At 32.3% G+C, this 27,386-nt stretch overlaps 1 protein-coding gene across 4 annotated transcripts in view; it reads right to left on the bottom strand.

The window, feature by feature from the left end:
• f (espin protein forked) overlaps positions 1-27,386 on the bottom strand; it is a 334,034-nt gene that overhangs the window by 27,990 nt on the left and 278,658 nt on the right. For all 4 annotated transcript variants that reach the window (XM_072522331.1, XM_072522330.1, XM_072522329.1 and 1 more), the window contains 4 exons: positions 22,305-22,489; positions 19,304-19,446; positions 4,701-5,038; positions 2,887-3,196 (listed from right to left, as the gene is read on the bottom strand). In XM_072522331.1, the coding sequence (XP_072378432.1) occupies positions 2,887-3,196; positions 4,701-5,038; positions 19,304-19,446; positions 22,305-22,489 (976 nt within the window). The remainder of the gene's footprint in view (positions 1-2,886; positions 3,197-4,700; positions 5,039-19,303; positions 19,447-22,304; positions 22,490-27,386) is intronic.

The raw sequence follows: 27,386 nt of genomic DNA, 5'->3' as shown, positions 1-27,386 counted from the left end.
TTACAATACATTATTTATTATTTGTCAGTGTTATATTTATAATTTTATAGTTGTTATAGGTATTTTTCCTTAACCACTTCATAACATATTATTTTTTCCTATAAATTTCTACATCTCTTATTTTTTTGTCTTCTCTTATCTTTTCAGACGCCCAGGAGCTTTTAGATTGCTGACACAAGAACTGAATAAAATGAAAGTCGATGTAATACCGATTCAAGAGATAAGATGCACTGGTTCAGGGATTATCGAGAGAAAAGACTGCAATATTTACTACAGCGGACATAACATCCAATACGAGGTTGACAGTGGTTTTCTAGTCAGTAAAAAAGCAAAGCAATTAGTCCTTAACATAAAACAAGTAAACAACAGAATGTTATCTACCTCTTAAAGCGAAATTCTTTAATTATAGCTAGTGTGTACTCACCTACGAAAGAAAAGCAAGATAATAAAAAATATTAATTCTACGATACCTTGAAACTACGAGATCATATCCTGATAGATGCAAAGCATTATTCCGATCTCATGGACATCAGAAGCTATCGAGGTTCCAAGATAGATAGTGACCACTTTCTTGTACTGGTAAAAATCAGAGAAAAAATATCAAAACCAAAGAAGGATAAACATGTGAAACAAGACAGAATTATTGTGGATAACCTAAACATTGAAACTGTTGCGAGAGGATAGGAGACAAATGGATGACCGAATGGAGAGCCTGAAGCTAGGAAAAATGTAGAAAAAATTGTAGACAAAATGTAGAAATATAGTATTTGAGAAGGCAACAGGAATATTTGGGAAAATCTAACCAGTTAAAAAAACGAATCTTTTCTATCGATATCTTCCCAAAGCTATATAGTACTTGAACGCAGCTTTAAATAATTAGCATGGAAGAATAAAGTCATTAACACTGATTGATTAAATGATTAATTATATTCTTGAAATGTGGAACCTCCTCTAGAGCTGAGAATTTTATTATTAACAGAAAACAATCATAATGAAGTGTAAAGTCAAAATTCCCCACTTACTCACAAAATCTCCCCCCTAAATATTCAAGACCTTACAGTATCACACTAAACAATCAGAAACACAGCTTCATTATGTGAAGGATTTAGAAACACAGTAGACTTCACTCCTACAACAAGTAAAGTTAACACAGATGTTTTATTGTTCATATTTGGGTGACGATACCTAGATATTATGAATTAACATATCTTAATAACGAAATAATCAATCTGATATTAAACAAATACCAAATATATACAGCTTTTTATACAAATACATCAAAAGATCCTTATGGCTTTTATTATCCCATTGCAAGTACAACCCACATTTAAATTGAGGAAGAAAACATCCATTTTTACAGCAGAAGCTTTTGCCATTATGAAAGCTATAGAATTTGTAATAGAGAATAATACTATATACTCCATAATTTCTACCGATTCCCTTTCAGTTTTACATAGTCTACAATAACATTTGCAAATCAACTCCGCATATAACCATCCTACCTAGCCTAAATAAAATGCTGCTCTAATTCAAGAAACTAAAAAACTGATTTTTGTTTAGGTAAAAGCACACTCAGGCATCAGATACAGTTGACAAAGCAACTAAAGAAAGAATACAGTTAGGAGATGTTACACCTTTATTAACATTGGATGAGAGAGTAAATATAGCCAAGAATAATTTATACAAAATTGACAAAATGCACAATATACACATTGCTAAAATCCGACATTCAAAAAAACTACTGGTTTGCCAATTACAACTATCCCAGAAGTTCCTTAACCACCATATTTCGGATGAAGTTCAGACATGCTTGCTATCCAGCCCACTTTTTAAAATTTTAGAGGAAATGAAAAAAACGTCTACAAACAATATTATTCAGATATCTCGGTAGTTGGATAACTGAAGATTTAGATCCAGACATAGAGATACGTAGCAGAATTGAGCAACCCAGAACAGCATTTACTAATATGAGAACCTTGCTAAGCAACAGCAACCTTAACGCTTCGATATCGCTTTGTAAAATGTTACATTTACTCCATACTGCTATATGGTGTAGAAACCTGGACCATAATGGCCAATGTGATGAACCGATTGGAGGCCTTTGAAATGTGGGTTAGAAGACTACTTAAAATTCCCTAGACAGATCACACAACAAATGTCGAAGTATTAAATCGAATGGACAGAGAACACAAACTGCTGCCAATAATAAAAAGAAGAAAAGCTGCTTATCTGAATTCGATTTCCGATTTATATTCTTGTCTATATTTTTTATATTTATATAATCTACCTTACTGTGGTCTGCCCAGTATTTGTTTAAAAAAAATTCTCAGAACGACCCCTGAGCAAGAAACTTGAGACCTTTGTCCTAATCCCCAAACTCTTAATATGATTAAGCTTTAAAAAAATTGTTAAAAAATTGTTTGTTTTAATTATAACAAATTGGTCTCTTAGGCTAAGATAACCTAAAAACAAAAGCTAGACTTAATACTTACTTCGTTTTTGGCTGCATATATTAATCCTAAAGCCAAAAAAAGTCCATGGAGAGAGTAATTATAAGGATTTCACGGGGAGATAAACTAACGAAGAAATCAGAAACAAAACCAAAATTACAGACGTAAGAAATGACGTCTGTTCAGAAATGTGGCAAGACAATGGATACCGAAACAAACAAACAAGATGCCTAAACAGTAAAGGAACTTGAATAAGACCTATGATCAAGGTCTATATATTACCGAAACTTATAGATTTTTCATTCTGGATATTATGTATATTCAATGTCTAACATGTATAATAATTAAAAATAACTAAAGTTAGGTAATCAAACATCCTTCTATCCATTAATTTCTATCACAGTTTAAAAAAAATAATTCCAATTAATATACTCACATAAAGCAGACATACTGCGGCACATCCCTTTCAAAATATCTGACGGTTTTAAAGTTGGTTCCTCGACGACCTCCACGATTTCAGCTCCTCTTGGCTCGTCGTCGGGATCGAAGCGCATAGCATTTGGTGGTGGAGGTGGTGGAGGCGGAACGGATGTTTCCAGCGGAACTGAAGTCACTCTTTTCAAAATTTTGGTATTAGCAGTGGCATTATTGGTTTTGGGAGGAAGTGAATGGCGCGGTCCGAGCTTCACTTTTTCCGGCTCATCTTCAGAGCTTAGTGGCGAAGTTCCTGAAGAGAGGCCTGACTCCTAAAACAATTAAAACAATTAAAAAATGCAAAAAAAGAAAAGAGCTTGTTAATATTCGTATTTTGACAGCTTTATAACAAAGTCAATTAAATATATACCACTTTTTGTATCTATCATTATAAATATCAATAAAACGTAATTTATTGGTAAGAAATTAGTAAATGTTGCAATATATTATCTTGTACCCATTTTACATTTAGACAGCCTTGAAAAATTTTATGTAAATAAATAACTTTTGTGGTGATGGGTGGGAAACATATCCAACAATTCTTTCCTGAGGAAAAAATGATTATGTTTTAATGTTTCGCGCTCGTAACTCAAAAAGTAAAAAATTTGAGTTAATATAGTCCTCGTTGGACCAGTCGATATCTTCCTGATCTGTTGAAACTTCGTTATTATTTGAGGCCGCAATACCAAATACAGCAATTTTGTTATGTCAATCTATCAATACTGACATTTATTTTGTTAATCATAGCTTCCTTTGTTAGTACAATTTTTTAAAAATTATTGTTTACACACACCTTCTAATAATAACAAACACATCAAAAAAATAATCATACCCCGTATGTTAGTAGCCCGTACAAACATTTTGCCGATTCATTCTTTTTAATATAGGTAAGTGATATTAATATTTTTGAATATCCATCATTATTATCATTATCTATTTAACCCACAGCTGGTCTTGGTCTGTTCTAGGATCAACTTTCATTTCTTCTCATCTTTCGGTTTTCCAATTTCGTACTCGTAGGTCGTATTCCACCTTAATTCGTGCTCGGGGCATGCCTCTTCTCCTCACTCCATCCGGTCTTTGGTTATAAATGTGTTTCGACAGCTCTATCTCGTTCATTTTCTCTTAGTGACCAAGCCATCGCAGCCTGTTCCGTTTTCCTGCGGACTTTTATAAATGTGTCTGAGGATTATCACCAGATGGGAAGGAAGGGCCTGGAAAACTATGGCCACTTATCCATTCCCACGGTGTCTTGCAGAGGGACTTCGACCAGTCTATTCGAAGTGGACTCTGCCTATACTCCATCTTTGATGGATACACAATCTTTCTTAAGTGGAAGATAAATAAAACGCAGTTTAGGAGGTGTACAATGTCCAGCTACAGAGTCTCAATGTTCGTAGAACCGGCCAATAGAGCCAATAGAGAAACTCGAACATGTTTTAAGGCGGGACGATGTGCATCGGGGTGCGTATTAGTCCACGAATAAGGGCCCCGGTGTCAGGATTTAACGTTCAAAATTCTGAATATTATTAAAGTGAAAAGTGCTTAATTTGTAGTTTACAGCTTCATATCAAACTTTATTAAAAGCTTGGGTATCTATGGTTACATAGTTTCTAAAGATGTCTCTATTATGTTCGTTATACACCTGAATTAGTCAACACCTGCATTAGTAAGTTGAAGGGTCTTTTGATTTATATTGATAGATTTATCCCAAATATTATTTGCTGATACCATTTTATACATATATTTATTATTATGTAATATTTATGTACTTACATTTGCTGCTATCTTTTCCTTGCCACTCTCTTTTTGGTATATCTCCTCAGCTTTGCCAATTGCACCTCGATGATCGTTATTGTTGTTATCTGTAGTTAAATGAACTACAACGTGACCTCCAGAATTGGAAGACGTTACAGATCCAGATCTACTGTGCGAGCCAGAGTCTCTTGAACGGGATCGGTTTTTATTTCTCTCTAAAGCCTTGTTTTCTTCTCTGATCATGTAAATGTCTTCGTAATCGTGTTCGTGGTCCCCCGATCGTTCCGACAGATCTGAGGAAGACAGATTTTCATCTGATCCAGCACCACTGCTGCTTGAATGGACTTCTACTTTTACTGAAAAGAAAAAAAAAGTTTGTATTTCTCTGTTATATATTAAAATTAGATAATATCTACCAAACTACTGCTAAGCATGCTTATTTTTACTTGAAGCAGCTAATCAGTTTGACAAAAAAGGTGACGTTACTACTTTCAAATGTTTTGTGTTATTTTTGATCTATAATATAGAGCCATCAAAAAAATCGTCACTGAAATACGCCATGGAATAACACTCCAGTCGTCAGAGACGAAAATGCCACTGAACCTCTAAAAATTATACGAGCAAGTTAAATTTTGCCGAGAATATTAATTTTGGGACCCCAAAAAAGACGCAAAGAAGTTTACTACTTCTACCTAACCTAAAACTCCTATCGGAGGAGGGTAAAAACGCAAAAAAAAAATCGATTTACCAAGAATCTGTATGCCGTGGAAAAATGTTTTAAATAAAAAATGTAGCTGAGATAATTTTAAACAAAAATGTTTATTAGCACTTTTTGTGTATAAGTAACTGTTCTCTCACAAACAACGCTTTAAGTGACCGTCGATTTTGAATGTCAGTTACGCGCGCGAAATCAATGTTAAATAAAATTTGTATAAGCTCGACGGTAAAAATTCGATATCTTTTAATTCAAGTGTCCTATCGACAAAAATTAAGATGTTTTTTAAAGGTAGGATGTTCAGCTTGCTTTCTTATGCCATTTTTGTGTTTTGCCGCAAATAAACTCGGATTTTATAAAGGTGTTTAATAAATAAACGTGGCGCGATTTTTCCTTCTTTTATGATTCTCATGAAATCAATACAATCTATCCCTTTCATTGACTGGCCACTATGAAGTTTCGATTACTAGAGCCTAATCTTCAAAACCTATGGCATAAAATTTTAGTTTTAAGTTTTGGCAACAAATGTGGGGCATTTAAAATTTGCTTACAAAATGCTGAATTTAAATTTTCACATAACAAACGATCGAAAACGTTTAAACCTTTTTTTTTAAATTGTACTAGTACGTTTTTTAACCCTTTAACACTGGTATACCTGTAGTACCAAGCGTTGCCAGATGGATCAGTGAATCTAAATGCTGTTGATACATATTTAAATTAGAATGGGAGTGTGTTTGTGTCAACCGGTGAATTTCGTCAGTTGACTTAGAAGTTTCATAGTTTGTGGTAAAACTTGCCACGTGCTTCTCAGTGGTATGACTGGTGTACCCGTGAACATTTAGACAACCGTTTTTTACACTTTTTTGTGTTTGTTGTTTATATCTGGCTGTTATTTCTAACTTTAGCTGAAGTTTTTCCCTAAACACAGGTAAGTTCATCAAAAACGGGGTATTCAAATGAAATTTTCTTTTGGGAAAAAAATTATACAAAATATAATTTTTCTTTTCAAAAAAATTAAAAACAGTTTGCGATTTCCAAGTACACAGTGTTAATCTCTATATTCCTTAGATTTGTTTTTTGCCTTTGAAACTTAAATTTTTTGTTGCGCCAGGAAAATTTTTCATCGTTTATTTTGTCAAATTGCCAGTCAAATTGAAGTATTTATACTTTCTGTTATCTTTTCTATAAAATAACAAAGCTTCAATACTAATTAGTTTTCAGTGTCGTCCTAAGGCGGTTAAAAGAGGGTTCACTAAAATAAATATAGGTAAAATAATATAAATAATTTTTTTATATTTGCATTTAATTTCCAGGATTGTTAAAAATTATGGAAGAAAAGCGAAGTTTTTCAACATGGTTTTGGAAAAAGCCTTTATTTTTTTTCCGTAATTGGAAAAAATTACTGATGAACAAGTCGAGAACTCCGATGTTAATGGAGATTCCGATGCTGATAATGATTTAGACGAAGTATCTGATACAACTAATAATGGATCATCTTTATGTACACCTACATCATCTGATACTTCTACACCACAGCTACCTCGAAAACAAAAGACTAACTTGAATTTATCAGAGGATAATATAGAAGGTGACTTGGATTCCGATGATTCAGTGGACGATCCTAATTTCATGCCTCCTTCGCAGCTTCCACTGGTTTCCCATGAAAGTGATGAAGAGGTAGAAAATACTACTGAACCATCTTCTTGGACTAAGACTGCCATCCCCCCTAAGAGGTTCAATGAATTAAATTTTACTGCCGATGTAGAAATACAGATTGAGGTTAAATCAGAGGAGCTAATTACATTTTTTGAAAAACTTTTAACACCTGAGTTTATGAACTTTTTTGTTCAACAATCAAATCTCTATGCCAAACAAATTGGGAAACAATTAGATTTAACAGTGTAGGAGCTTTTATTGGTGTTTTATTGGTGGAGGCATTTATTGGTGTTTTAATTATAATGGAAATTAATACATTATATACCAACCCTACGCAAATATTGGTCACGTAATCCTAATTTTTACAATAACAGAATAGCAGAAATATTTCCTCTCAAAAGATTTTTAAAAATACTCAGGCTTTTCCACCTAAATGACAATCACAACATGCCGCCTCGTGGATCCAGTTCTTATGATAAACGGTACAAAGTGCGTCCACTCATTGAACACTGCTCTAGTACATTTTGCCGATCGTTTATACCAAGCCGAAATGTTGCAGTAGACGAAAGCATAATTGCTTTTAAAGGGCGTACCAGTCTAAAACAATATGCCCATGAAGCCGATAAAGAGAGGAATAAAGATTTGGGCTTTGGCTTGTTCAGAAACTGGCTATTTATTTGCATTTATAATATACCAAGGTAAAGAAGAAACGACGACCAATGATACTTTAGGAGAACGTTTTGTTTTAAATTTAGTAAAAGATTTCTTTGGTCAGGGACATTGTATTTATTTCGACAATTTCTATACCACTATACTCCTTATGGAAAAATTAATTTGGTTGAAGAACAATCAGACAATCTAGAAAATATGTACCAAAAGAGAAATTTAAAGAAGACAAAAAGCTGGCGATGGGGCAAATAGAATTTGCAGTGTCTGATAAGATATCTATCACACAATGGAAAGAGAGAGGGGTAAAAGCAGTTACTGTGTGTAGTAATATGCACAATGCTGCTGAAGCTGGCCACGTTCTTCGCACGAATAAAAAACGAGAGAGAGAAGTTGTTGAGTGTCCATTTTCTATAGTTGATTACAACAAATATATGGGCGCTGTTAACCGCTTTGATCAAAGAATGGCAGCATATTCCATTTGTTGGAAAAGTTGAAGATGGTGGGTGAAGCTTCTATATTACCTACTTTATAGATGCATGTTTTGTGAATGCCTACATAGGTTATAGAGAGGATCTAAAAAAACGAAACCACTAAAAAAGCCTTGTAGCCACCTGGACTTTAGACGCAAATTAGCGGATCTGCTCATAGGAAATTATAAGGCCAGAAAACGGCCAGGGCCTACAACTATAAACAGAAATGATTTTGGTAACATTACGCATCTCGTTTAAATGAGGTGTCGCATTATACCGATTTCTATTTAAAAAAATTAACGATTACGTCACTACACCTACACCGGTGACGTCATCCCTACTCCATGTACGTTATAAGATGGGTATTTTATAACAAAAATCGACCTGTTTCGGGATTTCCCTCAAAACTCGACAGTTCTCGAAATAATGAAATAAATCCATAATTTAGCCGTTCACTGTATACATCCAGATAGTACTGATGATGGAATATTAATTCCGAAAATGTTCTGTGATGTAGCACGATAGGGTTTTTAATATTATAGCTCTTATCAAGGAATTTTTAAATAAATTTCTTCTTTTTTATATCTTGCTGCAAGCGTAGCAAAAGAACCTTTGAAATATTTTATAAAATATTGGTTTGAATCTTGAAAACGAAAATAGGATTTTGAAAATGACACCTATAGAAAGACCAACTTTAAATTATAAATTTTAAATTAAAACTATTAAAAATTACATTGTACAAAGTAGGAAACTCGTAGACATATCTACTCCATTCATTTTTCCTATATTATAACATAACTTCAATGTTTCACTATAAATACGGAAAAGTTAAAGTAACAAAAAATTATTCACCTTCAATTAACGCCATCACTTTCATTAAACCACAAAGACTTTGGCTTTGAAATCACTCAATTAAAATAGGTAAGTAGGTACCGAAAACGAATTCATATCACTTTCATTATTTATCTTCTTTTGTTTAGCGGTCACTTTCAATTGTTGTAATGGTTCGTGAATTTAATAAACGAAAAAATTCAGTAATAAACCGTTTTCGCTAGATAGGCGAAAATAATTATAATACCCGCTAAAAAAATAAAAATAATATGAAAAACAACTATAACAGCAAACATTGAGGAATGAAAATGAAAAACACCATTGATAGAAATAAGAAAAGATAAATGTATGCGCGACAAATTAGAAACTTACTTTTTGGGTTAATATGGTACGGCCATGTACAGAGAATACCAGATGACAGGATTCCGAAACAGATTTTGACGTGGACACCACAAGGAAAAAGAAAAAGAGGAAGGTCGAGAAGAAGCTGGAGAGAGGGAATTGAAAAAGAACTAGAGGAAAGAGAAATCCCTCCAGGCCTATGGTTAAATAGAGAAGAATGGCGGTTAGGAGTCGGAAGGCGTCGGAGAACGCTGTGAACCGATAGTAGTAGTAGTAGTAAAATTTTTGGAAACTTTTAGAATTTTAGAGTTTATAGATTTTAATTTATCGAGGAAGACACTATAAATAAAGAACCGGAAGAACAAGCATAATATTGTGAAGGGGTTCTTCAGAAAAGCAAAATCTAGAAATTGATCCTGTTTTGATTAGAGCTACGCAGAACTATTATAGAGGTAAATGGTCTAGAATTAAAATAGATAATGGAGTCAGCGCTTCATTAAATACAACCAAAGGATTTAGACAGGGATATTGTCCACATCCGACTCTCTTTAAGATATTTTTAGACAGAGCTGAAATGGGTTAAAAAATGCAGAAACATGAGAGTAAGCACGATATGCTTTTTACTTTATTCTTTGCGGATAACCAAATCGTGATCACTGTTACAGTAATCTTGATTTAAATGTACCTCCCCACACGCACCGAAAATACACTTTCGCATATTCGTTCGTATTTTTCACACAACCGATAAAAATCTATTAACAAATGAACTGCACAACAAAGAAAAAAGCGCACAACTAAACTATAATAAATCATAAAATTAACAAATCGTGAAGGTATGCATGTTTCATTTTATTTTAATTCGGGAAATCGATAATTATAGACCATGCCATTGTTTTCCGGAATTTATAGAAATTTAAACAAGCGTTTCAGTGGTCAGCGAAAAAGGTTATTGTATCTATATAGGGTAATGCTTTAAAACGTTTTTTTTTGTATTCTAAAATAAAAAGAAACATAATATGAACTAAATTAGAAAATTATACTAGGCACACTAGAATATTGTATATAACATATTTTGTAGATTTTTTTATATAAAATAATATGACATGTTCACAGTTTTCATAATTTTCTCTTGCTTACTCAGACTTGTTTCACTCATAACTTTGGTCTTGTTGCCAGGTGTCTGAAGCGTCGCTTTTTATTTCTTCTACTTTGTTTCGAGATCAGTGGCGCACCCAGGGGGGAGTTTTAGGGGTTAAAACCCCCAAAAAAATTATTTTTACTTGCGCCATCAATGAGCCAGTTACACACTTTACTCTTCTTCTTCTTCATCATCATCTTCTTCTTTTTCTTCTTCTTATAGTTTAATGAAAGTTATCGATCGTTAGATATCATGTTGCCTATCATATTCGCTATCGTGACATTATTGACAGCAGCTCTAAACAGTGATGTAGCCGATTTTCCGTACCATTGTCTTAGATTTTTCAGCTTTTTCAGCCATCATAGCCATAATCTATGATGTTCTTCTTCTACCAGGACCGCGCTTACCTTCGATTTTTCCCTAAATGGTCAGATGTAAAAGTTCATATTTTTCAGGGTGTCTTACAATAATCCCTACTGATCCCATGTTTGTTTTATTTTGTTCATTAGATTTTGAAGGTAAGAGAATAACCGAATGGAGCCCCATAGGAAGGAGGAAAAGAGGACGACCCCGAAAATCCTGGAGAAACGAAGTAGACGACGCCATGAGTAAGAGAGGCCTAAACGATGGAGAATGGGACAACAGAGAGAGATGGAAACGGTTGAGCGAGGGAAGGCGGTGAATACTGTAGAATCTGAATACTGAATATATATATATATATATATATATATATATATATATATATATATATATAAAATAAAGTTTTATATTGAGGTTGCAGTCATTAATAGGGCAGGAAAGTAAAACTCTTTGTTCTTTAATAACTTTGTTCTTTAGTAACTAAATAGCATTGTATAAAACTAGTAAAAAAACTTACAACATGAGGTTAATCCATTAAAATTTCAAATTTGCAAAACATTAAAACTTAACTTATTTTAAAATTTATACAGTTATGTAAGTACAATATTCCAATTTAATTTAATTTTGTAAAAATTCATTTTGACATTGATTATGTTGATGTTTGATTTATGTCAGAAAGACACTCGTTTCTGTTTATTATATTTTTTGTTGTTGATAACTAGCTCTTGATTGTTATTATGGTTACGTACAAAGTGGCGCCAAATATGAATATTTAAATTTTTTGAAATTCTAATATTATAGTCAGAAAATCTAATATTGGAAAATTATAGTATTAATTTTCGTAAGACAGAATGTAATTATAGATATTGCTTAGTTTATCAATATCAGTTTTTTTATTAACGCATTGATATTTATTTATGCATACCATTTCTAAGAATTCTCTTTTATTTAATTGGTTTTCGCGTCTTAAGGCTGTTTTAGCAGTTCAAGCCAACTGCGATTTGAAATGGGCGTATCACTTACTTTTCCACACTGCTTACGCGAGACCATCTTTACTCAGTGCCGCCGGCCGACGGGTAGTTTAATGACAACAAATACATTATTCTCCATTCAAATTAGTTTTAACACGAACTAACTGACCGTACGTTCATGAGATTTGACGTCACGAAGGCGATAACGATGAATCTAAGCCCAATGATGAGTAACACGTTTCACTATTAGATTTCAGTATTTTTTAGCAATTTTCTTTAAATTTGGAACACGCTTTTCTCGATTATTACTGGACACAGAAAGGTGAAACAAAAATCAACGATTACAGAAAAAAAAACTCTTTCGAGTGATGGGCGTAAAAAGTTTGGTTATAATAGAACGTTAAACAGTATATTCCAATTTTTCAACAGAAGTTTCAAAAAAATAAAAAAAGTAAAACCATCAGTTTAAAGGCAACATAATTTCGAATAACGTGTCCAAATTTCGAGACATTTTGTCAGTAAATAACAGAGAAAACACTGTCCCTAGGTTTTGATGCACCGATAAAACAGCCTTAATATATTAGTTTCATTGAAATTAAATGAATGATTTTTATTCATTGCATGATCTATTAATGCACACGTATTTTTATTATTTCTAAGGTCACTTTTATGTGATGTTAGTCTGCCTATTAGATTTCTAGATGTGTGTCCGATGTATGACTTATCACATAAAAATCAAACGTAATGCACAAAATGTATTAAGCACTGAATGGTACAGAAAACCTATATTTAGTAACAGATTTATTAATTATCATTCACAACATCCACCTCATATGAAAATAAATTTGATATTGGCCTTAAAAAACAGAATAGTCAAATTATCACACATCAATAACATCAACAAAGGGTTATTAGAACTTAAAGACATTTTATTAGAGAATTCGTACCCAATTAAAATAATTAACAAATTTTTATTTAATAATCCTAATAATAGAATGATGACATGAATCAAACAAGAGAACCAAATCAACAAATCGTGCAATCTCAATTTACTTTCACATCACTACCTTACATACCAACATTAACACCCAAACTAACTAAAGTCTTTGCTAACTATTCTGATATTAAAATTGCAACTAAAAATGTTAAAACATTAGCATCATTGTATACAAAAACTAAATCACCTATTAGCATTATGGAAAGCTCAAATGTAGTTTATATAATACCATGCGAAAATTGTGATAAGTCATACATCGGACACACATCTAGAAATCTAATAGGCAGACTAACATCACATAAAAGTGACCTTAGAAATAATAAAAATACGTGTGCATTAATAGATCATGCAATTAATAAAAATCATTCATTTAATTTCAATGAAACTAATATATTAAGACGCGAAAACCAATTAAATAAAAGAGAATTCTTAGAAATGGTATGCATAAATAAATATCAATGCGTTAATAAAAAAACTGATATTGATAAACTAAGCAATATCTATAATTACATTCTGTCTTACGAAAATTAATACTATAATTTTCCAATATTAGATTTTCTGACTATAATATTAGAATTTCAAAAAATTTAAATATTCATATTTGGCGCCACTTTGTACGTAACCATAATAACAATCAAGAGCTAGTTATCAACAACAAAAAATATAATAAACAGAAACGAGTGTCTTTCTGACATAAATCTAACATCAACATAATCAATGTCAAAATGAATTTTTACAAAATTAAATTAAATTGGAATATTGTACTTACATAACTGTAAAAATTTTAAAATAAGTTAAGTTTTAATGTTTTGCAAATTTGAAAATTTAATGGATTAACCTCATGTTGTAAGTTTTTTTACTAGTTTTATACAATGCTATTTAGTTCTAATTTCGTTGTATTTACTGATACCATATTTTAGCATATCCTGAAGAAGCAAATAAATTTTGCGAAAGCTTGATTAAAGAACAAAGAGTTTTACTTTCCTGCCCTATTAATGACTGCAACCTCAATATAAAACTTTATTTTACATAACGTGTCAGTCAATATTACCTAACTACTATATATATATATATATATATATATATATATATATATATATATATATATATATATTTTGAAGGTCTTCTTCGCAATTAGCCAGCACTAAGGTATCGTCGGCATATCTAATATTATTTAGGGTTAAACCATTATCAATAGTACCCCGTTTTCTCCATTAGGGCTTCCTTAAATATTTCTTCTAAATACAAGTGACAGAGTTACAGCTTTGTCTCACTTCACTTTTTATATTTATTTCATCCGACAGTTCTTGTTTAACTTTTATTCTTGCCACTTGATGCCAGTATAATTTTATAATTATTGGTAAATATTTATCGTCCAATCCAACTGTATTTAAATATATATTTACACATATTTATATTTTGGTTTGTCAGACCTTGTCAAAAGCTTTTTCAAAATCGATTGCACAGATGTATACATTTTGAATTATATCTCTGCATCTTTGGATCAGAACTTGGATACTGAACAAGGCTTCTCTCGTATCCAAACCACTTCTAACATTAAGTATTGACGAATTAAGTATTACTAATTCTTTCCTCTAATATCGTGTATATTCTGCTATGTATTAATTGCAGGAAGATCTTCAAAACCTGACTCATCAGAGTTATTGTCCGATAATCACTGCATGTCCTTGCACGATGTTTCTTTGGTATTGTGACAAATGTCGACCTAAGCCAATCACTTGGTAATATTCCAGTCCCATAAATTCTGTTAAAGAGACCACCCAGTGCTTTAATTCTATTTTCTCTCAAAAACTTTAATATTTCAGCAATTACTTCATCGGGTCCAAGTGCTTTTCTATTTTTTGCCATTTGTATTGCCCAAGTAACCTCCCTTTCTGTTATAAATGGACCTGTTATAGCAATCGGTCTATAGTGTTTTACTCTTTCATCTTTACATAATTAAGCCCCAAATAAACTAAATCTAGTGAAACTTCTTCTTTAAGTGCCGTCTCCCGATCGGAGGTTGGATATCATCATCACTATCTTTACTCTATCTACTGCTGCTCTGAAGAGTTCTTTAGAACTACATTTAAACCACTCCCTTAAATTCTTCAACCATGACACAATTTATGGATACAATCAGTTCCTGGTGTTTTTCTGTGTTTTCGGTGTTTTCATTTTCTTGATTGCTATTTGTACCTCTCCACTAGTTTTATCTTTGCCATTGTCAATATCTTCGTCAATATCTGAGTTATTTTGGTCATGTTCTTGGATGTATATGTGTATAAATGTCATTGTACAGATTATTGAAGTGTTCTGTCTAGGTTTCAGGTTTTATATTGTTTGTATTTCTTCATTTATTTTGTTTTTTCTTCCTCTTAGCATATTCCATACCATCTTTGGATATCTAATAAATAGTTATATACTAATAAAGTGTTATTCATAATCGATCAACAAAAACTTTAGAATCTTGCTTTTATATTCTTTTCATAACCTATTCACATAATAAAGATACTAAATATCCCCTATTAACCTATTTTAATTAACTGTAACCAATTGAAGTACAATAAAGATATTACAGAGTAATTATTTATTATTACAGGTTTGAGAATTGACTTTAAAAGATCTTGATAGTATGAGTATCCAAAATTGAATTGTAATGGTGTAATTATTTAATTGATGTTATTGTTTCCGATTGTAAATTGGATGATTTGTATAAAACCAAATTAGAGAACATAGCTAACATGGACGTCATGTTTTAGGAATTAGAAGTATACACTAAAAAATATGTTCAGTACTTAGTGTATAGCGTCATTAAAAAGCTATATCTCTTCTTTTTCTGCTGTATGAGTGATTTTTTATATACCAGGGGTCTCGTCTAATCGACAAGACGAATCCTATAACTGAAAGCTGAGTCTCAATACACATTCTCAGCGTGGAACCTGCTCTACCAGATTCAACAGCCTGCCAGGTACCTACTGCCTAAGTTTTCTACAAACACTTCCGATTTCCAACATCGAAATGGTTATACTATCCACGTTCGTCCTTCTAAAGATCTGGTTTATTGGCAAAGATCGAACCCACCGTAAATCCATAATAATCTTAACGAAAATAAGGACTCGTGCGACAATCCTAGCGAACTACAATTACCTAGTAAAGTCACATTGTTGAGCTTTTCGACTCCCGGAACTCCAAAAGATATCGTTGCCATTTTTGACTATCTCTGAGTATCAAATGTCTAAGACCAAAAATTGGTTTTTTGCATATGCGTCATTTTTCCAAACTTCAACTTTATGTAGCTGTCAAAAATATACTAATGACTGCATCGCGCTAAAATTTGACATGTGTACCTAAAAAAGGTTAGAATTTCTAAAGCTAATATATTTTTTGAGATTCTATACTTTGGTTTTAATAAGCAATTCAATATTGACAAGAATACATACAGGTTTTACAAGATCGATACAAGTCTTAGCATATGCTGATGACATTGACATAATAGGGCGTAGCAAGCGGGATGTTGAGCAATATCTCCTAGAATTGGAAACAGCGGCGAAACAGGTCGGTCTAGTCATCAACGAAGACAAAACCAAGTACATGTTGGTTACAAACGATCCGATAGCAAATGAGGAACGAGAAACAGTTTTTGAAAGTCATACCTTTGGACGTGTTGACAACTTCACATACCTTGGGTCGCTATTGACTGCTACCAATAAAACAAGCGAAGAAATCAAAAGACGAATAAATCTTACAAATAGGGCATACTATGGACTCCAAAAGCATTTCCACCCAAGAAACATTCAAAGAAGAACTAGAATTATTATATACAAAACATTGCTGAGGCCGGTCCTCACATATGGAGCAGAAACATGGACTCTAACGCAGAAAGATGAAAGACTTTTGGGAATATTTGAGCGTAAAATACTCCGCAAAATATTTGGAGCTATAAATGACCAAGGGCAGTGGCGCAGAAGATATAATTTTGAATTGTATCAGCTCTTTGATGAGCCAGATGTCATAACGTTCATTAAAATACAGCGACTTAGATGGGCTGGACACATAATACGAATGCCAGAAAATACGATTGCTAAAAAGCTAACCACAGGAACACCTATAGGAAGAAGAAGCAAAGGCCGACCGCGAATTAGGTGGTTAGATGGAGTTGAAACCGACTTACGGATATTAAAAATCAGAAGATGGCAACATGTTACCAGAAACCGAACAGAATGGCGACGAATCTTAGAGCAGGCCAAGATCCACAGAGGATTGTCGAGCCAAAGATGATGATGATGACATACAGGTTTTAGAGGCCATTTGTGTAAAAATATAAACACCTCTAATTCAGGAAAATATAGGTTAAAGTTAAAAAATTGTTCAAAATCCATACTTGTTTTGTCCACTGAATGTTTTAAGAAAATACTGGTATATGCTTGACAAAGATGATTGACAGTATGTGAATACACTGATTTCCACTATTTTATATCCAAAAACGAAAATTAAACTTCAGTAAATGAAAGAAAAAACATTGAGAAGATGATTTTCAAAATCTAATTTCTAAACAAACAACTTATAGTCGGTTCGCTATATTTACGCGGGTTTCGGATTAAAAATTTTATTGTAAGTACCCAGTTTTAATTACCTGCTCTTTGGGGAAATATCAACTGGTCAAATGAAATGAAAAATAATCCATAACTTTTTTTAATTAAATAATAATGGAAAATCTTTTATATAATTGACAGTATAATAAGGAGAATTACTTCATTAATGGAGTCTAATGTGGCTAATATAAACCTAATAATAATTTTATATTACACTTCACACAGAAAATATGGTCTATGTATATTTGTTCCATGGAGAGAATTTCTAATGAAAAATAAAAAAATTTAACTTGCCAACAAAAATGAAAATCAGTCATTATCATCAAAAATATCATAATCGTCATCATCATCACTATCATCACCATTAATTTTTATTATGATTATACTTATTTCGTTTATTTTATTTTCACGAGTCCACCAATCTTCTATTAGTTTCTCGCACTTGAATATACAGTTGCACCACACTTCTGGAGTTACAATTGAAAGTGCCTTTCGCCAAGTTTCCCGAACTGCGTCGTCGCTATAATCGTTAGGCCCAATATGGTTGTCATAATATTGTTTTGCTATTCCCCATATATATTCGATGGGATTAAACTGGCAATCATGCGGTGGCAGACGTAAAACTTGATGACCGTAACTTTCAATAATCTGATCCACAACAAAGGTTTTTGGTTTTGCGTGGATATTTGCCAAGCGTAATAATTCTGATTTTAAAATATGTTGTGTAAATGGTATATGTTCCTTTGTCAACCATTCTTTAATTTTATTAACAGTCCAAGAATTCGTTGGACTTTTGTTTAATACTTCAGAATGGTAAGGTGCATTGTCTAAAATAATTACGCTGGGCTCACTTAAACCTGGGAGAAGTTTTTCATGTAACCATTTTACAAATATTTCTGTGTTCATATTATCGTGATAGTCACTTGATTTTGATTTAGATGAAAATATTAAATCAGCACCTTCTATAAAACCCGATTTCCCTCCTGCATGTAAAATTATGTGTCGCTTCCCTTCTCCATCAGTATGTTTGATAGACTTTACGTTATCATCTTGCCATATTCTCTTGGTTGCACCCCTAGAAAATATCCATGTTTCGCCTAAATATATAAAATTTGCCCTTTCTTCTTTTAATTTAGAATATTTTCTTAGAAAGTTAATTCTTTTATGCACAACAGAACTTCTTTCACAAAGGGCTTTTCTGTTATCCTTCTTTTGAAATTTGAAACCCAAATTATGTATCACTTGCCATAGACTTGTTCTGCCAATTTCGTCAAATTTTCTATCTTTTAATTCCGAGAGAATTGTATTTAAGGTCACATGTTCCTTGTTGGCTCGCATTCGATAAATGGTATCACAAATTTCAAATTTTTTTCCATCTGGAATATCTTTCGTTTTCAATGATAGGCGAGTTTTTCGGTGATCTTCTTTCGGCCGTTCATTATTGCGATTTTGTAATACTCCTCTTAGTTTGGTTTCACTAATTCCTAGAGCATCACATACGCGTTGTTGAACAGACATTACCGATTTTAAAGGACTGCCATTTTTTTTTTCATCCGTAAAATACTTATGTACACTACAAATTAGACTATCTACATCTAACACACGTCTAGGCATTTTTAAATATTTCCACCAAACATACAATGTCAACACTGGCAAAGAATCAATTCAACTGCAATATTGTAACAAATTTATACCTACCCTAATGTTATTTTAATGTATTTTAAAATATGACCATTAATGCAGTTTTTACCTAATTTTCTGAGAAGTCGTTTACTGCAACTGGTTATCAATGAGTCATTAGTATAATTTTGTTAATCCGAAACCCGCGTAAATATAGCGAACCGACTATATATATAAGACTCTTTTACACATCTTACCTGTTAAAGCTGAAAGACCTTGTTGTCTCTGTGTTGATTCGAAAAGGTCTTTGACTCTATTGTAGATTACCTCCTGGGGATTGTGCAAGTAAAACGATTCTCCATTTCCACTGCTTACGCTGCTTTCAGAGCTGCTAGACGCACTAAAATAGTAAATTAATCGTAAATATGTATAGCTAGTTTCAAATGCAGTGTCGAGAATTTCTCAAATTCAAAAAATCTAAAATAGGTCGAATTGTTGAATATAGCTGTATAATAGATACAATATATTAAAACATATTATTCGTCACATGTTTGTATATTTGAAACAACAGCTGCTACAATATTATTACTCATTGATAGAGATTGTTTTAACTTTACAACCGATATTATTTATAGTTTATAGTATTATTAACTAAAATAACTTATGAATAGTAGATAGAGGACACATTTGTGAGTACATAATTTCATAATCTTATGTTATTCACTTTCATAATCAGATACACTGTCGTCGTTGTTTGAATCATTTACATCAATCCTTAATTCTTCAGTATCATTAACTCTATCTATGCGACGATGATTTTTTATGTAGTTATTTTCGACCTTGACAACATGTTCACACACTTTCTTCCACTTATCTACAGTTATTTTGGCTAATTCCTAATCCACTAATACTTTTACAGCTCCTGACGTAAATGAATATTTTGTTTTGCATTTTAATATTTTATTTGCGCCCAAACCATTTCTGTAGGGTTTAGGTCTGGATGATATGATGGAAGTTTCAAAGAAAGATGTCCAAATTTTTCCAATAACTTGTCATATTTATATTAAATAATTATAATCGTGTTTGTGTTATTTAATAATTTATTACAGTTGCGGTTTTAACATTAACGTTAAAAATGTTACGTTTTCATACAACCAAGATAAACATACCACCAGCTTTTTTAGAGAGACCGAGGTATGGAGAGTAATTATGGTACGAATCACTGTCAGTGACAACAACAGATACTTCAGCCAAATTGGGGATTATTTGTCCTTTTAACTATTTATTTGTAATTTTCTGCATTCATTATTATAATCTCTCGACTTGGTACACTCAGTACGACACCTATTTGCTTACCACCTTATATGATCCATCCTGCTTCCTCCAGAAATGTTATTGAACACTCCTTTACCTGTATCATCTGATCAGCTGTTCGACATAGTATGCCCTGGATGTACATAGGTTTCATTAGCATATACAATTGACTTGCCTTCACTTCTGTCGTATTTAATATTGTCTAAATACTTAAGACGTAGAGCACGAATGTGTACATTCTGTTGAATTAATAAACGTCGATGTCCCTTGTTTTCTTCCAAATCTTTTACAATCCTGTAGAGAGAACTCACACTTTAAGTCCACTCGTACGCATCTTCAAGACTTTTATACAAAAACTTCAATGATTCACGATGACATTTAGTCTGATGAATGAACTGTTTGTCGCAATCTTCAAGTCTGTTACAGTTGCTTTCCATTTAGCAGGTGTTGTAGCTGGAAATTCTTGTAAATTATTTGAATCTGCGTTTGCTAACATATTCGCTTGTTAAAAATTATCCTTTCTACTTTGTATAGAGATACTACAATAGCTTCGCTTAAGAGTTATTTAAAAACTTTGTAAACTATCATTTGGATTCCGATGTCAATCTGATACTTGTACTATAATTAACCGTCTTCATTCTATTAAATGGTATTACTACTCGTATTTGTACCTTCCTTTATGAGGCTGAATTACAAACTCTTAATTCTTATCAGTTCTTTGTATGTTCCTAATGACTATATAATTAGGGTTTAAACGATAAAACAATGTTTGTACTAGTAAATTTAATTTAACTTTAACTGTAACTTTAATGAAGCTCATCAGAACAGTTATTCATAGGCATTCTCAACGTGAAAATTAATCTTTCCTGTTTTTAAGAAGCAACAATAAAATGGCTATATATATATATATATATATATATATATATATATATATATATATATATATATATATACATAAAATACACAAGATGATCATAACTGAAATGTCCTGTACGTACAGTACTTAGATATATAGATATTTCTCGTTAATTAATACTATTTTTAATCGCAATCCATATCTAGATCGTTCTCATTCTCTGAATCATCTCCTATATTTATTATCACCGGTTTAATATCTTCCTGCAAATTGTCTCTTGCGACAAAATCGACGTTGTTTCAAACCACATACCTTTTTACTTGACTCCATACCATCTCAATCGGGTTCAGCTTGCAATGGTAAGGCGGCAGTCTCAAAATCTTAACGCTATATTTTTGTCGGACTCGTCTCTAAATGCGGCCGCAATATCCAGAAATTCACTTTTTAGGTAATCTTTCTCGAAGAAAATGTTCACAATTTTTTCGGGAAATCAAATTTGCGGGAGTGTTATCGTTTAGACAGTCATAGAGAACACACGTTCGAATATTGACTTCGATTCGAGTTTTCTACGGATATTCTATACCGACTGCCAATCACATATCTTTCTTAGTGAAAAAGTTATGTTATCTTAACACACGTTCTTTATTAATCTTTGTATTATCAATTTTCTTACATTGACTGTACTATATAGTATTTTGCTCTTTGCTTCGTTAGTTTGGTCTTCCTAATTTTTCCTCCAGTTTTCCACGATTAAATAAATATTTTTCCGTTTTACTCCTTTTTCATGTTTTCTTATCTTGTTTTATAACTTAGTGTCACAGCTTGTTGGTTCTGTTGTTACGACTGCGACTGTTGTTTTGCTGAGAAGAACATTAAATATCTTTGACGCCTTTATTAACATAAATCTTCATCATTTTTTGTTTGTATTAATGCATCGAATGCACATACTTTTGCTCTATATCCAAACCATTTAATTCTAATAATTACAATATAAAAAAAGTATTTAAAATTTATTGTATTTAAATCAAAAGAACTCATAAAAAGTCCCATTTGAAACATAGCATTAAAATTTTTAAACAATCTCTTACCTGTGTCTATGTTTGCTCATTGGATTAATATAAAGCCCATTTTCCGGTGCATGGGCCGGCTCCATCGATCTGTCACTTAAAGGTGGATGAAGATAAAACGGTTCTGAATTATTGTGTTTCATGGTATTGTTGCTACTAATTGACTTGGGTTTGCAGTTTGAACAGTCGCTGGCTACACTGTTTCCCTAGAAAAAATCAAAAGTTTGGTTGAATTATACGTCTAAAAAGTCTAATATAAAAAAATTATAAATGTGAATAACGAGAAAGTTATGGCAATAACAAGTTATGATACCAAGAAAAACAGATAAAAAGAAAGTTAGGACATTAGGAAATAATCAAAATTAAAATTGGTAAAGACTGTACGCAAACGATCTGGTTCGCCTACTGAGAGGAACAAATCTAGAATCCACCCAAAGAATCCTTCAAAGCGCATTAAATAATCTCCAGAAATGGTCTGACAAAACAGAACTCAGCTTCTCTAACGAAAAAACAAAATGCTTGCTTTTCTCAAAAATGCGAAAAGAGGATAATCCAATTTTAACATTAAGTGGTAAGAATCTGATTTTTGTAAAAGAAATAAACTTTCTCGGTCTTTCCTTTGACAAAACATTGGTTCAAAAAAGATACATTAAAAATCTAAAAGTTACTTGTCAGCAAAGCATTAATATTTTGAAGTCACTGTCGAACATCACCTAGGGCAGCGATACAGCAACTCTTTTACGAATTTTTTCGTCCTTAGTTCGATCAAAAATTTACTACAGCTCAGTAGTATATAACTCAGCCAAGAAATCTGTTCTTAAAGAACTAGATGTAATTCAAAATACGGGACTGCGAGTCACTTTGGGTGCCTTTCGAACAAGCCCCATACTAAGTATATGCAGTGAGTCAGGACAAATCTTTCTAGAATTTAGAAAAGATTTTTTAAGTTTATCGTTTGCTTGTAAAGTTCTATCCTCTCCAGATAACCTAATCTACCATAATGTTTATAACAATCGTTTCAGTCACTACTTCTCATCTCACCCTTAATGCAATCCGCCTTTTATTGAACGAATTAACCGATTACTTCATAAATATAGCATAATCTTCCCAAGAATATACCACCCTTTCGAACACCCTCCTCCTCCATGGACTGTAAATAAACCTCCAGTGATCACTGATCTATCAAAATTTAATAAACATGAATCCCCACCAGCCATATTAATAAACCACTTCAAAGATATTATGGATAAATTTAGCAACTACCGACAGATCTACACAGATGAATAAAAATCAACTGACGGAGTGGGGGCAGCCATTTTCTCTAATACTCATAATGCTAAATTTAAGTTGCATAACAACTGGACTATCTCCAATGCAGAACTATATGCAATCCTTGAAGCTCTAAAATTCATTAACAAAAGGGACCAGAGAAATTACACAATCATAACTGACTCAATGAATGCCCTTTGTGACATCCAAAACATATAGTCCAGCAACCCTATTCATAAAGACATTTACAAAGAACTTCAAAATGCTGCAAAGAAAAACAAACACGTGGTATTAATCTGGGTTCCATCTCATATTGGAATACACGGTAACGAGGTTGTGGACCGTCTAGCTCACGAAGCAGCGACGAGTGATGGATAAGTTCAACTAAATAAAATAGTGCCAAGTGATCTTAAATTGTGCTTAAAAAAGATAGTTAGTTCTGCGTGGCAAAACAAATGTTCGCAGTGTTCCGAAAAACTAAGTCAAATTAAAGACAATACTTTACAAAAACAAGCTATTTTGTTAGCTAGCAAAAAACAAGTCATATTTAGTCGACTCCGACTTACACATCTTTACCGAATTACAAGAGACAACCCCTCATACTGCATCCAGTGTCAAACCAATAGTACAGTAAAATATATTTAAACCGAATGTCAAATTTTTTAGGAAACGAGAAGTAAACTCAACCTTCCCAGCGACATAGACGAGCTTCTTAGAGACGATAATCATCTAAACAACATTATAAAGTTTTTAACGGCTATAGGAATAAAAGATATGTAAATTAAAATCTAGTTTGTATCACAAATTACATATATCAATGTTCTTTCATGTTAGTATGTTATTAATAATATAACCTTTCTTTGTTTTATTATGTATTTTCCATTCTTTTCGTCTATAACCTCAGTGGTTCGGACGACATTAAATAAATAAATAAAAAAAATTGGTAAAAAAACGAAAAATGACGAAAATTAAGAAAAACCTATATCACAAGTTAAAAATGTAATATTGAACAATAGAGAAAAATTGTGACATGAAGGAAAAAACAGCAAGAAATTGAAAAAAAACGGCGCATGCCACTTGGGGAGTGCCGACATAAATGAATACTTCTTAAAGCGCGTTATACGTGGGTTAGTGAAATTTTTTTGTCTGCTTATTAGTGAATTGTTAATATTTTTTTATAACACCACACATTTACCTTCTGCAAAATTTAAAAAATCTTAATTTGTTTTTTAAGTTTGTTTAATGATTTTAGTAATTTACAAAATTTGTTAAATATAAAATAGAATTTATTAATCATTTAAATTTTCATTATTATCTTGTACTTATGTTTAATTACTTCAGCTGGACTACAATTTTTCTTATGCTATTATTATTATTCTCCTTATAATTTCATCATATTTTCTCATCTTTTAAACCTTCCTTGGTCTTCTACAAACATTTCAAAATCAAAATTAGGCAAATCGATCCAGTCGTTCTCGAGTTATAAAAAAGTTATAAAAAATAAAATGACGTTTTGTTAAACGTGTTTTATTACTGTATACTTCAAGAAGCATTCACTTTAAACAAAGTGGCGTAGATTTACATAAAATAAAAAGCAGAGGAATCCATTCAGACCTATGGATCACGAGATGAGAAAAGATGATTATGGAATGACAAATGAAATATGAGATGGCCATATATATGTATATATATATACAGGGTGTCCCATAATTAATTGGACATTAGCTAATAGGTGATAGCTGACATCAAAATAAAGCGTTTGAGCTCAAATTGCTTAGGCAAAATGGTGCTAGTTTTTGTTCTACAGGGTGATTCATTAATATTTTTTTATATTATTTTTAGGGATATATTGAAAACTATTCAACCGATTTAAGTGAAATTTGGTATCTTGCTATTATTTAGTATTCTTAATATGAAAATGATATTAGTTTTACCATTAACATAGGTGGCGCCACCTACTATAAAAGTGGTTCATTAATATGGCCATAATTTTTTTGTCCGCCCTGTATTAAACATTTTAGGAGAAAAAACATGAAATAACATTCAATTCTACACAAAACAGCTACCTAGTCCTCTTTCACATCAAAAAAGTACACCGTTTTCGAAATAAACGTATTTTGTTAATGATGCATGTCTCTATTTAATTTTTTGCAAAACAAGTATTCTTTGAACTTAATGGCAACGTCAAGATGTAACGACGACTTTATTTCTTATTAGTTGTCAAAGTACAGTGCGAGTCATTATTTGTCAAAATGCTATTACGTTTTTTATAAACCACTTAAGATAAAGGTAAAATTCTACGTCATAGTGAATTTTCTAATGTAGAAATGCGCGATATGATCTGTTTTTATGCCCAGGAAAATTTTTGTTCTCGTAAAGCAGCTCAACGCTATTTCGAACTTTATTCCAATAGAAGGCAATCAAACTATAAAACTAAAAACAGAGAAGACCGAGAGTAATTGATGCGGATATGGAGGATGACATTGTTGTACGTGTTGCAAAAGATCCAGAAACCAGTACATGGCTTGTTTCTGCGGACGCTGGTATAAGCAAATCTACGGTGTCAAGAATAATACGGACAGAAAATATGTATCCGTATCGTTGTACTCCAGTACAGAATCTTTTACCACAGGATTTTCCAGCAAGGCTCCGATTTAGTCAGCTTATGATAGGGCGACATTTAGACGATCCAATGTTTTATAATAAAATTTTATTTACCGATGAAGCCACATTTACTAGAAGAGGTGTGTTTAACTGGCGCAATAACCATACCTATGCGACAGAAAATCCTCATGCATTTCAAGAACATCATTTTCAACATGAGTTTTCCATAAATAGATATCTGATGTGGCATTTTGGGGATTGTAGTGTAGGACCATTCGAACTACCAACTAGGCTTGACGGAGTAACGTATCTAAATATTTTGAGAGAAGATTCACCAACTCTTTTAGAAGACATACCTCTAAATTTGAGACGTAACTCTTGGTACATGCATGATGGTGCACCACCACATTATAGCCTAGAAGTTAGAAATTATCTAGATGAAATTTATCCTCAAAGGTGGATTGGTAGAGGTAGTGTATATCCATGGCAGCCCGAACCAAATCCCCTAGACTTTCACTTGGGCTACGTAAAGTCACTTGTTTATATAAAAAAATAAATAATCGTTAAGAGTTATGGCAAAATATTGTAGAGGGAGTTAACGTAATTAGGGCCCAAAGAAACTCATTATTTAAAATAAGACAAAACTTACACAAAATATTTAGATTATGTAGTTTATCTAATGGTGAACATTTTGAACAGTTACTGTAATTTTTTTTTCGTTTCGTTTTGAATAATTCACTTTGTCAATTGTTTTATATTCACTGCATTGTTTAATTTAATTTAATTTCTGATTTTTTTTAAACTCGTTACTGTGTAAAAGATTTAATAAAAATAATTATTTCAATCATATGCATTTTGTTTGCAAAAATTATCTACTAAGTACTAATACATTTAATATTCACTGGTATTCAAAACCTTTTGAATAAGGTTTGAATTTACATAAGTTTTTGTAAATTTTTTTCATTTTATGCACGTCTCTAAAAAACACATTTATTTCGTAAACGGTGTACTTTTTTGATTTTAAACAAGAATACCTTTTTTGTGTAGAATTGAATTTTATTTCGTAGCCCGATATAATGACAACAGGTGCACACGGAGAATTCTAGAGTGGAGACCAAGGACGACAACAAGAAGCATGGGAAGACCTCAAAAAATATGGGTAGATGACGTAAGAACAGCGGCAGGCAAACAGTGCAGCAAACAGAGAGACCTACATTCAGGAGTGAATGG

Source organism: Diabrotica undecimpunctata, chromosome 2 (assembly GCF_040954645.1).
Source record: "Diabrotica undecimpunctata isolate CICGRU chromosome 2, icDiaUnde3, whole genome shotgun sequence".
NCBI classification, from domain to species: domain Eukaryota; kingdom Metazoa; phylum Arthropoda; class Insecta; order Coleoptera; family Chrysomelidae; genus Diabrotica; species Diabrotica undecimpunctata.
This window is presented reverse-complemented; position numbering and strand designations above follow the sequence as displayed.